The 18073-nt window shown below is 42.5% G+C and overlaps 1 protein-coding gene across 1 annotated transcript; it reads right to left on the bottom strand.

The window, feature by feature from the left end:
• Window positions 1-9747: 9747 nt before the first annotated feature.
• Window positions 9748-16412, bottom strand: POLE4 (DNA polymerase epsilon 4, accessory subunit). The gene is made up of 4 exons (XM_033175241.1): window positions 16139-16412; window positions 15607-15691; window positions 14889-14930; window positions 9748-10071 (listed from the first exon to the last, which is right to left on the bottom strand). Exons 1-4 carry the CDS (start codon window positions 16346-16348, stop codon window positions 10058-10060), a joined length of 351 nt encoding a protein of 116 aa, XP_033031132.1. The 5' UTR covers window positions 16349-16412; the 3' UTR covers window positions 9748-10057.
• Window positions 16413-18073: the final 1661 nt, after the last annotated feature.

Genomic DNA, 18073 nt, shown 5'->3' with positions numbered 1-18073 from the left:
TATCATTATATGGCTTGCTTTTTGCCTTAAAATTATATATCTATGATTATGAAATTTGCATACAAAAAGGTTGGAAGGTTAACACAGCAAACTTATAACAGTTGATACCTATGGGGATGGTGAAATTGACTGTGGAGCGATAATAAAAAGAACTTACATTTTTTAATCTATCTTCTGTGATTTTAATTTTCCATAGTAATCATAGATTTACATACTACTCTTTTAAACCAAAAACATCTTAATGAGATTTTTAAGATCAATCTTCTATTTGTCTTACAGCAGACCCTGAGTGGGGGCACTGAGGCTGCAATGACAGAGCAGACAGACTCCATCACTCCCTAATGGAGCTGGCGATCCCATGGGAAGCTCAGACTGGGAAACATGCAATTACTCAACAGTGTGGTGAGCCCTGTGACGGGGGGAGACAGGGACATGGGATTCCAGAGTAAGGACATCTACCTGCCTCTGGAGGGTGGACAGGAAAACCTTCCTGGCCTCAGACTTAAACAGTGAGTAGGAGTTAAGTAGGCAAACAGGGGAGAGGAGAAGAGGCAGAAAGTACACCAGGCAGGGGGAACAGCATCTGTGAAGCCTCAGACCAGGGCTTCCTCGGTAGCTCCAAAGTGGCTGAAGCACAGGGAGGGGAGAGGGGAAAATCATCATAGAAAGGTGAGCAAGGTCCCGTCACAAAGAACTTTTGAAGTCTTACTAAGCAGTCTGGACCTTATCTGAGGGCCCAAGGGCAGTCACAGGAGGACTGCATTCCCTTTAGAATGATCCCTTAACTGTCTTTTCTCCACCAGATTTCATCAGCCATGAAGCAAGCATGCTTGTTCTCAGTGTCTCACAACTGCAAAATTGTCTTTTAAAATACTGGGTAGTGTTTTCCTAGCTTCAACTGAAGGGGGATCCTCCATCCAACTGTCCCCAGCTTTTGAATCCTGGCTCTCAGGGCTAACTTAAATAGATACTTTCCTTCAGGACAGACTATACTCATTCCTAAGCCACTAGCTAGATAGAATTGTGAGAATCAGACCCTGGGAGAAATCTCGCCCTTTAGAGAAGTCGAGTGCAGTGGAATTCCCTTGTCAAATCCTCCACAGGTCTGTTCAGTGGTAGATCACAAGCTGTCTTGGAAATCTTCTCTCTCCAGTTCAGTTATGTCTGACATTTTTCTCTACTAGGATACTTGTTCTGAATTACAGACCTTCTCACTTTTACAAACTATGTCATGAAATCATTGTAATTCATGTCACTCATGATTATGAGGGACATTAAGAGAAAATGAAAACCCAATTTAGCCTTTGTTTTTAACATGTGCCATGTAGTAACAATGAAAAGAGGAAGAATCTAGAAATTATCCCTAAAATTTTCATCCAGCATTCACCAGATTAGTATTTTATTATTTCTAAACACAGAAGGCACAAATTTTTTTTTTAGCCGGTAAGACAAATAAGCAATACTGTCGCACAACGTTTTGAAATACAGTTTCACAGATGCTTATTCTGAAATGACACACTTATTTAAAATGCATTGAAAGTCTCTAGTGAATTCATTATCTTTACTCATGTAAATTTAAAAGCTAAATGTTGAGCTCTGTTTTGTGACACTGGTGTGACACCCCTGAGATGAGAGCAGATAATTTCTACAGCTGTCACTGCCCTGCAGCATCCTGGTCAGTCTCTATTTATCTTTTCTAATAAGGTAGAGATGTGCTCATTATCGGCTCATCAAGAAACACCACCAGCTGACCAGCACAGACATCTTTTTAAAAGCATGTCTTTCTCCTTTTGCTATCCTGCACTCTATTAGGGAGTGGGGAGTGCAGGGGACAAGTTGTCTGTCTTTGGCTGTCCAGCTCTCCAGCTGTCTCCAAAGAGCACTTTCATGGTAACATTAATAATCTCAGTGAATATTTCTCAGGCCAAGAAACCTAGGATTGTCAGCACAGCAAATGAACCTTTTTCTCAGAAACAAACCCTTACTAGCCTAGCTCAGTGTCTGATGTACATGTCTGGTGTTTCCCTTATGTGTCTTTGAAATAGCCCTCATTACTTATTTAGAGCTTTTGTTACCATAGGCAACCCACACTCAGAACAGGAAAGTCTGGAAGGCTCAGTATGCATTACTGAAGGCCAAGATTATAGGTAAGAAAAGCTACGATAGCAATGTCTAATGTTGACTGAACACGGTGTGCCAAGCACTATGCTGAGAGTTTTAATAGTATTATCTCATGGTGACCCTCACAATAACCTCATGAAATTGTAATGGTTATTATAAAGCAGGCTTAGAAATGCTCACGTGAGCATTCTACACAGTCACACAGTTAAGAGTTGCAAAGATGAGATACTGTGGCTGAGGCTTCTGGATGTCCACTAAAATCTGTCACTTGACCATAATAACAGAGTTGTACCTGGGCACATGGCCTCCTGGCCAGAGATTGTATTCCTTCACTGTTTTGGAAGTAGGGTTTGGCCAGTTAACTAAGTGTGGTCAATGGGATTTGAATTAAAATAATGCGTGCAACTTCTGGGTCATTGCCAACTTAAAAACACGCACCTTGTCCTACTAACACTCTCCTTCCTCTTCCTGTGAACTAGAACTAGACTTGGAGACCTCCCACCTTTGATCTAGAGTTGCTCTTTTAAATACAGTAACCACTAGCCACCTGCAGCTATTTACATTTAAATTAATTAAAATCAAGTAATATTAAAATTTTTGTTCAATTTTTATTTTGAACTAATCACGTTGGTTCGATCACACTAGCCACATTTCAACTGCTCAATAGCCAGATGTAGCTGCTGACTGCCATATTATACACCATGGAGGTAGAACATTTCCATCATCACAGAAAATTCTATTGGACAGTGCTATAGTAAGGAAAGACAAAGCAATAAGATGAAAAGAGCCTGGGTCCCAGTAATACGTCATGGAACAGAGTTGCCCTGCTAGTCTAGATCAGTTGAAGTGTTACATGGAAGAGAAATAAACTTCTACTTTATTTAAGCTAGTATGTTCTAGGCATATTTGTTATAACAAATTAATCTTTACACTAATACAGAAAACCATGCCTGTCATTGCCAGGTAATTCAGCACAACAGCCAGTGAGTGGCAGTGCTGTCTGTCTTGTGTTGAAACTGGATATTTGTGTTTCAATTATTTTGGACCTGGTCCACGATGCCCCACACCTTCAATGTGGCCAGATCATCTCCTCCTGATTCTACAGCTTTTCCTTTCTCTTTCTTCCTCCACCAACTCATCTGAAACATCAAAACATTTATAGAATTTTATGAATATGGGCATAATGCAGTCTGCAGTCTCCCAAGTATGAGTGACCAAAATGCCTCAATTCCTTCCTATATCACTTCCTGTGGGAAATTTTCTTTTAATGTATGTGTTTTCTGGTAGTATAGAATTTTCTAAGAACATATTACTTGCCCGTATCCCTTGCTTGTCCGTAGCTTGGCGAGTCAGTAATCTACAAGTGGAATCACTCACAAGGACTGAAATATTCCAAGTACATATGGCCACCACATCCTCTCATCTCCCTACAGTGAAGCAACAAGGATCGATAAATCATAGCCAGAAATGGCCCCATTCATCCACAAAGAGAAATCAATGTCACAGTGAATGCAAATAGTCCAACTTCCCGTAACAATCACCTTCTCTCCCTATAGAGAGAGCTACGTGGGAAGCCAAGTCAGCATCAAACTGTTGCTTGGGAAAGGTAGGTTCAGAACAAAGGAAGTTGGATATATGATTGCGATGTTTAAAGGTACCTGAATGGGACAGGCTGACATATCTGTCTTGTCAATGGGACCAACTTGGAGGTTTAACACACAGTACTAGGATTTACTCCACCTACTTGGAGCTACATTCCATCCCCTTAGCTCTAGATGCATCCTCTAGCTTAGCCTATAACCCTCACATCCACTGAAGAGTTCATCTCCATCTGCTTCACCCATTTCTCCCCAGGAGCCCTTTCCACTTCTCCACAGTCAGAAAAGGGAAAAGCTACCAACCTTTTGGTTTAATTTCCTCCTGACTGAGAGTATAAAAACTCTCAAGATTTGGGTGACTCACAGTTACGACTTCTGGCAGATGGGTTTAGAAACCTTTCTGTGTCATGCACTTCCTCTCAATTCTAGAATCTTCCATGTCATTCCTTATTCGCTTGTTGAAGTTTGTGGCACTGCAATGTGTCCCATTCCTTGTTTGATTGCTGGAGTTGAATATTTTGCTAATTTGTATGAACTTGGTGTGGGGGGAGGGGGATTGCTCATTTATTAAACTAGGCATTAGAGAGACTGTAAGACATATCTAATTCACCATCCTGATCCAGATATGCATACAGCATACCATCCATTGTTCTTGAAGGTTCCAAGTTAGCTAGATATTGTAGATTTGATGAGGGAAACTAGATTCCTACAGGAATCTAGTTATACTTTAAACAGTATAAAAACTACAAGATGGTACAGAGAACATTCTGAGCTAATTAGTTAGGTGAAAAAAAGAAAAATGCTTTAAGTGTTAAGATGTCCAGAGATATGAAGCCTTGAATGAGGAATGTCAGATCCCTGATTCAGATACAACAAAGAAATCAGGAACATATTTTAAATTTCCTAGGTCGAGCACAATGGCTCATGTCTGTAATCCCAACACTTTGGGATGCCAAAGCGGGTGGATAACTTGAGGTCAGGAGTTTGAGACCAGCCTGGCCAACATGGTGAAACCCTGTCTCTACCAAAAATATAAAAAATTAGCCGAGCGTGGTGGCACCCACCTGTAATCTCGGGTATTCGGGAGACTGTAATCCCGGGTATTCAAGGAGAATCGCTTGAACCCAGGAGGTGGAGGTTGCAGTGAGCTGAGATCGTGCCACTGCACTCCAGCCTGGGCGACAGAGCAAGACTCCATCTCAAAATAAATAAACAAATAGTACAATTTTCTACTTTTTAGCATAATTTTCTCTGATTCTTTTTGAATATTAGTCCTTCATACTGTTTTTTTTTTTTTTTTTTGAGACGGAGTCTTGCTCTGTCGCCCAGGCTGGAGTGCAGTGGCCGATCTCAGCTCACTGCAAGCTCCGCCCCCTGGGTTTAAGCCATTCTCCGGCCTCAGCCTCCCAAGTAGCTGGGACTACAGGCGCCCGCCACCTCGCCCGGCTAGTTTTTTGTATTTTTTAGTAGAGACGGGGTTTCACCGTATTAGCCAGGATGGTCTCGATCTCCTGACCTTGTGATCCGCCCGTCTTGGCCTCCCAAAGTGCTGGGATTACAGGCTTGAGCCACCGCGCCCGGCCCCTTCATACTGTTAATATCAGATTTCAATAGTTTGCTTTTCCCCATCTCCAAGCATTATCTATACCATCAGGAAATTCTACTTTAGTGCTCCCAGCCAGATATACTGGTCTCTATACTGGTCTCTTTCTGATCCATTAGCCCATGACTGACAGATACTAAGGGAGGAGGAGGGCACAGGAGTTGGTGACCACAAAGGAAGCCCTGCTTCTCCACAGCGACTTATACCAAAAGGTAGAAAAGTAAGGAGTCCCCTGGAAGGCACAGGTGCCTCATTTGAGTCATCTCACCAACAGAGCTAAGTGCAGCTAAGAACCATTTATAGGATTTTTTTCAAAATTTAATATCTTGTGGAACTGGGAGAAAATATTTACATAATACATATCTGGTAAATACAAATTAAAACCACAATGAAATACCACTACACACCTATTATAATGGCTAAAATTTTTAATACCAACTGCTGACATGGATGCAAAACAACTGAAATTCTTAAACACTGCTGGTATAAGTGCAAAATGGTACAGCCACTTTGGAAAACAGTTGGCATTTTCTTTAATAATTAAACATACACTCACAATAAGATCCAGCAATCCCACTCCTATATACCCAAGAAACAACAAAAAGTGATGTTCACACAAAAACCTATATGCAAATGTTACAGTAGCATTATTCATAATCACTAAAAACCAGAAGTAACTCAAATGCCCTTCAACTGGCAGATAAACAGATTGTGGTACTTACATCCCATACAACAAAACACTATTCAACAATAAAAAGGAACACACTACTGATAACATGCAACATGGATGAACCTTAAATACCTTATGCCAAATTGAAGCCAGACTCAAAAAGCTACATACTGTGTGATTTGATTTATATGACATTCTGGAGGTGGCAAAATCACAGGGACAATAGATTACTGGTTTCCAGGGACATTGTTGGTGGGATGGGTTGACTACAAAGGCGTGGCATGAGGGAATTTTGTGGTGATGTAACCGTTCTATACCTTGTGATGGTGATTTTAGGTACTTATTAAAGTTCAGAGCTGTACACTAAAACAGGTAAATTTTGCTAAAAAAAAAAAAAATAAGGTTCACAAAAGAAAAATATGGCCGGGCGCGGTGGCTCAAGCCTGTAATCCCAGCACTTTGGGAGGCCGAGGCGGGTGGATCACGAGGTCAGGAGATCGAGACCATCCTGGCTAACACGGTGAAACCCCGTCTCTACTAAAAATACAAAAAAAAAAACTAGCCGGGCGCGGTGGCGGGCGCCTGTAGTCCCAGCTACTCGGAGGCTGAGGCGGGAGAATGGCGGGAACCCGGGAGGCGGAGCTTGCAGTGAGCCGAGATCGTGCCACTGCACTCCAGCCTGGGCGACACAGCAAGACTCCGTCTCAAAAAAAAAAAAAAAATGTCCTGTGGAAAATAATTTTAAAATAACCTACTTAATTGGCAAGAGAAAGCTCAGGAAGGGTGATTAACATAGCAGGATGAGAACCAGTAATCTCCCAGTCCCTGTCCAGGATCCTTTCCACTACAGCAGAATTTCTGATTTTTTTTTTTTACCTTGATTTTCAATAAGAAGTATATTAGTTTTCTATTGCTGCCATAATAACTTACCACAAATTCAGCAGCTTAGACACTTATTTACCTCAGAGTTCTGCAGGCCAGAGGTCCAGTACAGCATAACTAGATTCTGTGCTCGGGGTTTCACAAGGCCAAAGCAAATGTCAGAATGTGTCAGCTGGCCCGGCTGTTATGAGGAGGCTTGAGGGGAAAATCCACATTCAACTGCACAGACTATTGGCAGAATTCCGTTCCATGCGGTTGTGGGACTGAGGCTGTTTCCTAGCTGTTGATCATCACTCTCAGCATCTAAAGCCTGCCCACATTTCCTGCCTTATGCTCCCTCCATCTTCAAAGCCAGTAACAGGCCTTGTCCTTTTCATGCCTTAAATCTTTCTGACAGCCCCTTCCGCCCTCAGCTGGGAGAAAGCTGTTTTTAAGAGCTCATGTAATTACTCGGCCTGCACAAACAATCTAGGATCATCTACTTGAAGGTTAACAGATTAGTAACATGACTTACATCTGCAAAATTGCTTGAGATATGTAATGTAACATATTCATGGGCATAAAACCAGCGAGTGAAGGTGATGGGGGCCTTCCGTCTGCCTGCCTACCACATACATTTTACACAATGACCTAATATACACACATGTAAATGAAACAACAATTAGAACACTTACCTTTACTAAATTCAACACTGTTATTTCGAAATGCTAGTGGCAACACACTTTGATTTCACATCCCACTAATGAGCTGCAAACTATAATCTGAGTTTATCTTGAAAATGGACCATAATATCCTTTTAAATTCCCATTGGCAACGATAATAGGAGGTCTAGAGAAGGGCCTCTGGGGTCTGTTTCATGCTCGAAATCATACGCAATGTTATAGAACTAATTACAAGAAATACAAGACAATCCCCAATTAGAGAGATCCTAGAGAATACCCAGCTAGCACTACTCCAGTTGTCAAGGTCATGAAAAATGAGGAAAGACTAAGAAACTGCCATAGACCAGTGGAGACTGGGGCAACATGACAAGTAAATATGATATAGTAACATGGACTGGATCTGAGAAAAGGGGTATTAATGAAAAAATGGTGAAATCCAAATAGACTGTAAACAGTAACCTATAAATGTCCGTTTCTCAGTTGTGACCAATGTACTTGGTAATGTTAACAATGGGGGGGAGCCGCAGTGGCTCAGGCCGGTTGCCCTGGCACTCGGGGAGGCGAGGCTACATGTTCGAGACCAACCTGGTCAACATTGATTGAAAAAAAAAAAAACTGGCCAGGCGCGGTGGCTCAAGCCTGTAATCCCAGCACTTTGGGAGGCCGAGGCGGGCGGATCACAGGTCAGGAGATCGAGACCATCCTGGCTAACACGGTGAAACCCCGTCTCTACTAAAAAATACAAAAAACTAGCCGGGCGAGGTGGCGGGCGCCTGTAGTCCCAGCTACTCGGGAGGCTGAGACAGGAGAATGGCGTGAACCCGGGAGGCGGAGCTTGCAGTGAGCTGAGATCGGCCACTGCACTCCAGCCTGGGCGACAGAGCAAGACTCCGTCTCAAAAAAAAAAAAAAAAAAAAAAAAAAAAAAAAAAAAACTTTGGCCAGGCGCAGTGGCTCAAGCCTGTAATCCCAGCACTTTGGGAGGCCGAGACGGGCAGATCACAAGGTCAGGAGATCGAGACCATCCTGGCTAACACGGTGAAACCCCGTCTCTACTAAAAAAAAATACAAAAAACTAGCCAGGCGAGGTGGCGGGCGACTGTAGTCCCAGCTACTCGGGAGGCTGAGGCAGGAGAATGGCCTAAACCCGGGAGGCGGAGCTTGCAGTGAGCTGAGATCCGGCCACTGAACTCCAGCCTGGGCGACAGAGCGAGACTCCGTCTCAAAAAAAAAAAACAATGGGGAAACGAGGTAAGGGGCATATGAGACTTCTCTCTACTGCCTTTGCAACTCTTCTGCAAATCTAGTATTACTCCAAAATAAAGCTTATTTTTTAAACGTTACAGTACAGAACATCTGTGCATCATTCTAGGGAGCAAATCCCATGGACTATTTTAAAAATGATCCATGACCCAATTAACAACCACTGTCCAAGGCTTCCTGCTGCTTTCCTTAACTGCTACTTTCTAGGTACTCTGCCTCCTTCGTTATGTCACCCACAACTTTCCTCCAAACCAAAGCTTAGCCAGGGACTGCAAGATGTAGGGAATGAGGAGTGATTATGTAATGAGTATGAAGTTTCAGCTTGGGAAGATTTTAAAGTTCTGGAGATGGATGATGGTGTTAGTTGCACAACAATGTGAAGTACTTAATGCCATGGAACTACATGCTTAAAAATTATTACAAAAGTAAATTTTACTTTATGTACAATTTACTACAATTTTTTAAAATGAGGTACTAGTACATGCTATATAGCATAGATAATCCTTAAAAACATTATCAAAGTGAAAAAAGCCAGACACGATAGACCACATTATTACATGATTCCATTCATATGAAAATGTTCTAAAATCGACTGTGGTGACTGGTGCACGTATTTATGAATATACTAAATACCACTGAATTGTATACTTTAAATTGGTGAATATAGAGTATGTGGATTATATGTCAATAAATAAAACTTAAAAAAAAAAATTTAACTGGCTTTCAATCTAGGACCGTCCTATTTATTTGAACTCCTGAGGTCAAGCGGTGTTCCATAAATTCTGGAACCACTTTCTGGTGACGTGCTGGAAAAATAAAAGAATAAAATTAATGAAAGGACTGCAGGTTAGAATGGCTGGCAGGGAAGATCAGGAAGGTCTGTGACCAGGGATGGTGGCTCTCCAGTCACAGGGTAAGAACAAAGGCGAGATTATAAAACACACTAGACTGAGGTTGATCAAAAACCTTTATTCTGGTCCTTATCATTCAGGAAGACACTTATGCAGAACACTTTCTTCATCCCTGCTCTAAGCAGCAGCAGCTGCATCCAGGCTTGATATGGAAGACAGACAGAAGCAGTGGAAGACCTTGCAGAGAAGAGCTAATTGATGAGATCTCTGCTTATCCCGGCATAGGTGAAGGCAGAACAGGAAGAGTGTGTGTAAGTGCAAAGACTCTGTTCTTCAAAGCTGAGGCCTGTGGAGAGGGGTGAACTGAAGGCTGCCGATGAAGGCTCACAAAACTGCCCCGCTCAGCAATCAATCCAAAGTACCTAAACATACAAAGAGCAATGAGTATACCTGGGGACCTCAGGAGCTGGATTCGTGTAATAAGCTGGGCTAAGTTAATGCAGAAGAGGCTCCAGTATTGGCAGCAGTTCTCTAAGACCGAAATACTAATTTTGAGCATGATCTATCCAAAATATCCCCAGGGAAAAACACGTCATTACAGATGGTGGGCAGTTAGGAATTAAGCATACTAGTCTGAAGAGTTAGAAGTGGGAAAAGGGCTAAGAAGTCGTCGTGTAAGTTAATGAACATTGATGAAGACCATATAAGGATGGGATAATATAAAATAAATGAGGTCAACTCTCTAATTAAAGAGAAACCTTTAGAAAGTTTCAGTTCCAGATGGGGGACTGGGCCCACAAGTATGTATGCCCTCCCATCCAAGATTCCATTCAAAAGGTAAAAAAGTTTAAAAAGTATAAATCTACAACACATAGGGGCCCACTGGCAGTTAATGGATTTCAACAAAAAAACTGAGTAACAGAAACCTGATCAAAGTAGGCTTATAAATAGAGCAGAGGGAAAAGGAGCCTGGAATGAACACAGAGGGGCTGCAGCAGAAGAGGAGGCCCATCTGCCTAAAAGAACCATGAGGAAGCTCCAGGCTCCAGTCATCAGGAATGGCGATGTGAGACGAAAATTTGGCGAGTGACCAGAGGGTCTGTATGAGAAACAGTTGCCCCTGTCTCCCCACAGCCCTCCCCACAGACAGCACAACCAGAAGACAGGCATTGAAACCTAACTTGGAAGAAAAGAAAAAAAAAGCACAGGGCTCTCTTCTAAAGAACCATGTTTTTAAAAAAAAAAAAAAAAAAAAAAAAAGGCTAGGCACAGTGGCTCATGCCTGTAATCCCAGCACTTTGGGAGGGGGAGGTGGGCAGATCACTTGAGATCAGGAGTTCGAGACCAGCCTGGCCAACACAGTGAAACCCCATCTCTACCCAAAAATGCCAAAATTAGCCAGGCGTGGTGGTGCACGCCTATAGTCCCAGCTACTTGAGAATCTCCTGAACTCAGGAGCAGGGGTTGCAGTGAGCAGAGATCACGCCACTGCCTTCCAGCCTGGATGACAAAGCAAGACTCCATCTCAAAAACAAATAATAAATAAAAATGAAATAAAATATACAAAGCATTGTTAAAAATCAATTTTAAGAAGGACAAAAATGCCTAACAGAAAAATAAGAGACACCCCTCAAAAAAAAAAAAGGCATGCATATGAAAAGATGTTCAATATCACCTACAATCAGGGCAATACAAACTACCTCCACAATGCAACTATCACTTACATTCAATAACAGCACGTCAAAAATCAAAAACTCTGGTAATACCAAGCGTGGGTAAGAATGAGAAGCAATGGGAATTATCATGCACTGCTGGTAGGAATGTGAATTGGAATACATGAAGTTCAGCAGTACCTGCCAAAGATGGAGATATGAGTACCCTACATATCCTGGGTTCCAGCAGTATTATATATTTTATACACACATCCACATCCACCCTAGAGAAACATGTACAAGACTGTTCACAGCAAATTGTTTGTAATAGGAAAAATAAGGTTTCCCAAATATCAACATTACAATAGCTCAATTGTGGTACTGTCATATAGCAAGGAACATGAACAAATGAGTTATGTGCAATCATACAGATGAATCTCATAAATGTGTTAACTTAAAGAAAACAGTTGTGTGACAGATGTTGACCAACGAATGCATATGGTTTGGTTCCATTTGCAGAGAGTTCGAAAAAACAAAACTAAACTTTAGTGTTCAGGGATGCATGCTAATATAGTAAACTATAAAGAAAAGGAAGCAATTACCAAAAAAGTTAGAATACAGTAATGTCGGGAAAAGGGATGAGAAGAGATATGATGAAGAATGAATATATGTGAGACTTTTGGGGGCTGACGATACCCTATCTCTTGGCCAAGATGGTGGTTACGAGGGTATTCATTTTATCATTTATTGACTTTACATTTACAGCACACACTTTACATATGTTGTATTTCATAAGACTTAGAAAAAGAATATACATATGCACATATGAACATATTTGCATAAATATCCACATTACACAAGAAAACTAGTAACAGTTGTTTGCAGGGAGGGGACCTGAATGAGTAATTAAGGGACAGAGAGAGGGTAGAGAAAGACTGTTCACAGTCCTAGTTTTCAACTTCTACAATCAATGAGGGATAAAGCATGGAAGATCTAACTGTGATAAGATTTAAATGTTATTAGCTTTGACAATGTCAAATTACTAGATAACACAAATTGATAGCTAGATGTGAACTAAAAAGGGAAAAGGGATACATGCACTAATAGTCATACTTTACAAACTGGGGAGTCAAGAAATATATTAAAAGTTGGACACAACAACAACCGAAGACATTCCAGCATGTTATATAAACTGTAGAGGTAAAGAAACTAAAACTAGTGATACAACTACCAAAAATAAGAAAGACGAGGGCATTTATGGGGTTCTACAGGTTAGCCAAATCTTCACTTATCACAGCAGGAAGTCAATACACACTGTCTACAGCTGACACATCAATGGGTAAGCATATTAATTAGAAATAAACGTAACCACCAGAAAAGCTCAAAACACTAACAAAACAGTGGGGGGACAGCAGCTACACTTCATTATAAGCCATTAGGTAACTATTTGATTTTCAACCATGGATATGTATTGCTCATAAAAAGGAAAAAAAAATGTATTTACTTAGACCATACATATCTAAGGACATAAGAACATTTATTTTACCGAGTAAAAAATAATATAATGCAGACTGAATCCACAGGGGCTATGGTGGCTAACATTCAGATCTACCAATGTAGGTTAGAGCAGAGGGATTCAATTACAGAGATAAATGAGGATGAAAGCAGAGGATGAAAATAAACACGGCAATCATTCAATAAATGGCCATTTATTAAAAATCCAAGCTAAGCACTACGCTGTGATAGAGGCTAGAGTGGAAAACTACATAAGACCTTCCCACTTCTACTCCAAGTACCCTCCAGTTTATTTTCCCCAGGACAGCAATGTTGTGTACTTAAAATACAAATCTGATCATATCACTCCTGTCTTTGAAAAGCTGGTAATTAAAAATGAAGAGGTAAAGTAGGCTCCAAACATGTTTGACTGGAGAACTTACAGAAAGTCTGTCACAAGGAGTGCCTGCCTTAGGCAGGGCTAAAAAAAGTTAATTTTAAGAAAAATGAGTAGGTGGAAAGAGAGGCTGAAGAAAAATCTGCAAATTAAAAGAATGCTCAATAGTCTAGGCACGAAGCTAGCCATGGTAATGTATCTAATAAGACATTTAAAAAAATATCTATCAAAAGGACCAGGGGCCGAGGTTGACATGGAGATGCAGAACAAAGGGGTAAAAAAGAGTGGAATAAATCAAGAGATTTCTAAAGGTAATAAGGCTTAGAGGAGGCAATGAGAACACCCTGGGAGAATGAAATGAGGATACATGGCTTTTGCTAAGCTATTCAATCAAAATACAGTCATGTGTCGCTCAACAACAAGGATACATCCTGAGAAATGCATTACATCTTCAGGCGATTTCACCACTGTGTGAACACCATAGAGTGTACTTACACAAAGCTAGATGGTATAGCCTACTATACACTTAAGTCTACAGGGTATACCTATTGCTCTCAGGCTACAGACTTGAACAGCATGTTACTGTACTGAATACTGTAGGCAAACGTAACATGGTGATAAGCGTATTTAAACATATCTAAACATAGAAAAGGTAATGTATTTCATTAGGATGTTATGACCACTACCTCACTGGGCAACAGGAATTTTTCAGCTCCATTATAATCTGATGGGACCACCCTCATGTGAGCAGTCCATGGCTGACCAAAATGTTATTGTGCAGCACATGGCTATATATGTGTAGTGAAGAGTAAGCTGATCAGATTTAAGAATTAAGTAGCAGCCGGGCACGGTGGCTCACGCCTGTAATCCGAACACTTCGGGAGGCCGAGGCGGGCGGATCACGAGGTCAGGAGATCGAGACCATCCTGGCTAACACAATGAAACCCCGTCTCTACTAAAAATGCAAAAAAAAAAAAAATTAGCCGGGCGTGGTGGCGGGCACCTGTAGTCCCAAAAACTTGGGGAGGCTGAGGCAGGAGAATGGCGTGAACCCGGGAGGCGGAGCTTGCAGTGAGCCGAGATCGCGCCACTGCACTACAGCCTGGGCGACAGAGGGAGACCCCGTCTCAAAAAAAAAAAAAAATTAAGTAGCAGAAATAGCTCTGAGGCAAGGTAGCTAAAATTAGGTATTTCAAATATTTGCTTTTTTAATGAAAAAATTTAGTTAGTACACAAGTTAATCCATGACTCCTAAAAATAAATACAGACAAGTACAAGTCTTATTGCAGCAAAATAATCACTTCATACAGATTGTTGAAGAAAAAAGAACAAGTGGTGACCCTTTAAATGTTGACAATTGTTTCTGATCTCTAACATGATAAGGGGGGCAAGCCTGATATCTAAGTATGGCGAACAAGATACGAATCAAACTTCTGAATTCATCTAACTACACTGGGATCTTTATATTCTCTCCTATTTCTTTATGACTAGCAATTTTCAGGTAGAAGTTTTAATTCCCCAAGGGAGAAAACTGAACCTCATTTAGCAAGTTACTTTTTTCTATCCTAACAGCAAGTACGGAGAAAGAATTATCCCTACACAAACAAGAAGCAGGCATCCGTTTTATGAGGTCTTGAATTTGACATCAACATGCAAAAGACAGGCGGAAATTATTGCCCACTGAGAGAGAACTCACCTTCCAGAAAAGCAAATTCATCCACAGCTTCTATTGCATTATCTGAAACACAAGGCAAAGAGACACCTGACTAACTCCAGCCATGCTGACGTCAGTCAGAAAACAGCACAATCTACAGTGAAGGGCACGAGGCTTTGGGCAAATGAGGGCAATTATAAGATGCGTCCCTTGCTGCCTTGAGATCCGTATCTACTCTACTAGCAACTCTCATATACATTAGTTGTCTCCCTAGAAGAGTAAGAAAAGTGTAGGCAAATATCATTCAATGTGGGGGGGAGGGGGCTCCTAAAATACATCTAAATTATTTATTCGCTTTGCTCTTAAAGTTATCAGAGAAGAATGTGGCAATAGACGCAGGGCGCATGAGAACACGGTATATGACAGCTTACACAGGTGAGGGTTACCAGCCAGACAAGAGTCAGAAATCAAATCCCCAGTTGCTAGGTGAAAAAGAATTATCTTTTTCTGGTGCAATTTGGCAGAAGGTATGAATGGATCCAGTCCGCTTTGGCAACCCCAGACACCACACACTGCTCCACCAACCCAAGCAGAAAGCCTCTACAGGTAGGGCTTCCTGGCACTGTGGCCAACAGAAACCATCCTGGGGAGAGACGCTGTGGCACCTCTCATATCAGAGTGACGTCTTCTCAACCTGTGCAAGGTAAAACCAGCCCAGCCCTCCCTTCTCTGTCCCCAGACACTGGCAGTGCCACTCTACCCAAGTCTCTCCTCTGAAGAGTTTTCCTTTTTCCCTGCTGAGCGCAACAGTAGGCATCTTTTGCAATGGTCTCCACAAACAGTTCCTGTGAAGTAAAAAAGCAAAGTTTTAGTAATGGGTTCTAGCACACTGAAGAGGTGAGGGCTCTGGTTTGTGGGTGGGGGCAGAAAGGGAGAAGAAAGGCTCAGGGGCAAGAAAATGTTCTGGAAGCTAAGATTGTCCTGGAGGGTACCACTCCGCTACCCTCTTCCCAGTATTTTCCTTCATTCACTAAAGACTCCTACAAGTTCTGTATGAGGCCCTGGAGATACAAATTAAAGTCACTCACTAACCAGGTCCTCAACAAGAGGGAGGAGTGTTAACAAAACATACAACTCGCATAGGTCCCCGGCCCCTTTCCTCCACCTTCCGGGTCCGCACCTACATCTCAAAACCCAGCCCACGCCGCCCTAAGCCCCGCCCGCGGAAGGCCCCGGCTCCGCCCCGCGCTCCACCTCCCCCACCCCCGCGTGCCCTCGCGTTGCTGCCGCACCGCGGCTCGTGCCAGAATGAAGATGGCTTCTTGTCCCGCTAGCGTGACGTCGGGGTCCGCCTTCACCAAGGCCTTCACTCGCGCCAGAGGCAACCTCGAGAGACGAGCCCCAGGCACACTCGTTGGGGCTTGGGGCTGCAAGGCCGCTGCTTCCCCAGCAGGTCCCTCCTCCTCTCGGGGTGTCCCGCTTCTTGCCGCCGCCGCCGCCATCCCGGCCCTGAGCGTGCTGCGCGCGGCCGCCGACTGTGCGCGCGCATGCGGCGCAGGCCCTTTCCCGCGCGGGCTGGAGGCCACACCCTGTGTAGGCGCGCGACTCCGCCCCTACGCGGCAGGGCGGTGCCGGAAACCCGGTGGGCTGGGACTGAGCTCGGCTCTTACCTCGCGCCTGGCCACCCTGGGGCTGTCGTGCACTTGGTTGACGCTACCGGCGACCCTCTGGCCCGTTGGGCCTGTGGAGCCCAGGCACCTCCCCTTGGTGCCTGTGCCAGGCTGGTAAGGGGAGAAATCTAGACCGGGCTCGCAAGAGAGCCTCCGTCGAAACAGAATGTTAATATTCCAAGGCTAAGGAGGGCACGTGTCCGAGGGAGGCCCGGCCCTGGAGGTGCCAGCATCGTGGAAGAGGATGCCAAGGAGGCAGCGAAGTCTGGACCAAATTCAGTTATGGATGCTCTTGAAGGAGGAGTAGGGGTTTTGCAGGCAGATACGAAGAAATTCAGCCCAGCCAGAGGAAACAAGAAAAAGCCATGGAAGCTGGAAAGGATGAAATTGTGGTTGTGAGGCTTCCACGTTTGTTCAAAAACAGGTTGCATCACAGCTTTGGTTCTCAAATTTGACCTCAAGATCCCTTTATGGTCTTAAAGATTATTAAAGAGCCCAAGTAGCTTTTGTTTCTGTCAGTTATATCAGTACTTTATTAGAATTAAAACAAAGTTTTAAAATACTGATTTAAAATTACTAATGCATTACAAGCTAACAACGTTTTTATGACAAGTAACTTTTTAAAAAAAAATCTAGTAAGAAAAGTCTCTAATGTCTGATTTCATGTGAGAACTGGATTCTCTAGCTGCTTCTGTTGATAACGTTAGCACTTCTCAGGTAACTGAAAAACTACTGCATCTCCTTAAGAGAATGTGAATGAAAAAGACAACCTCTTAGTCGTATTAAGAAAATAATTTTGACCTCATGGACTCCTGAAAAGGGTCTCCAGAAAATTCCCACCCCCATGAATCCCCACACCACACTTTGAGGTCTGATAGCATAGAGGAACAGTTAATATTTACAATAGGTTTAATCTAATAATAGTGAACACTTTTGAGCATTTACTATGTGCATGATTCAAAGTGTTTTACATTTATGTAAATCATAACTTTTGTCATTTTCACAATACCCTATATATTTTAGCCTTATTTTACAAAATAAGCTTAACCTTATTATTGAAACCTTACTTGAAAACATTGAGGCGCAGAGTGGTTACTGAGTCACACACACACGACAGAATGTGGTGAAGCCAAGATGAAGCTGAATTAAATGACATCTGAAATCACTCAATTCCAAAATTATGTAGTAAACTCCGACTGGTGTACGGGTGGAAAGGTGTGAAACATTTCTTTACCCATTTTAAGGGTCACAGCTAACACTCCTATAACACATACAAAAAAGCATAACAAATCTATTCAATCAAAGTTTTACATGATATGAGAGTCCAAAAATGCAGACCACAAGACCTAGAGGAAACTGTCTATTTTTATGCTTAGGTTATATGAAGAGGCGATAGCTGTGTAGAAATGTGATTAGAGGCCTGGTACAATGGGTGATACCTGTAATCCCAGCACTTTGGGAGGCCAAGGCAGGAGGACCGCCTGAGCCCAGGAGTCCTCAGCCTGGGCAACAGATGGAGACCCCATTTCTACACACACATGCGCACACACACACACA

Source organism: Trachypithecus francoisi, unplaced genomic scaffold (assembly GCF_009764315.1).
Source record: "Trachypithecus francoisi isolate TF-2019V2 unplaced genomic scaffold, Tfra_2.0 Lachesis_group17, whole genome shotgun sequence".
Taxonomy (NCBI): Eukaryota; Metazoa; Chordata; class Mammalia; order Primates; family Cercopithecidae; genus Trachypithecus; species Trachypithecus francoisi.
The sequence above is the reverse complement of the archived record's forward strand: the minus strand, read 5'-3'. Positions and strand labels throughout refer to the sequence as shown.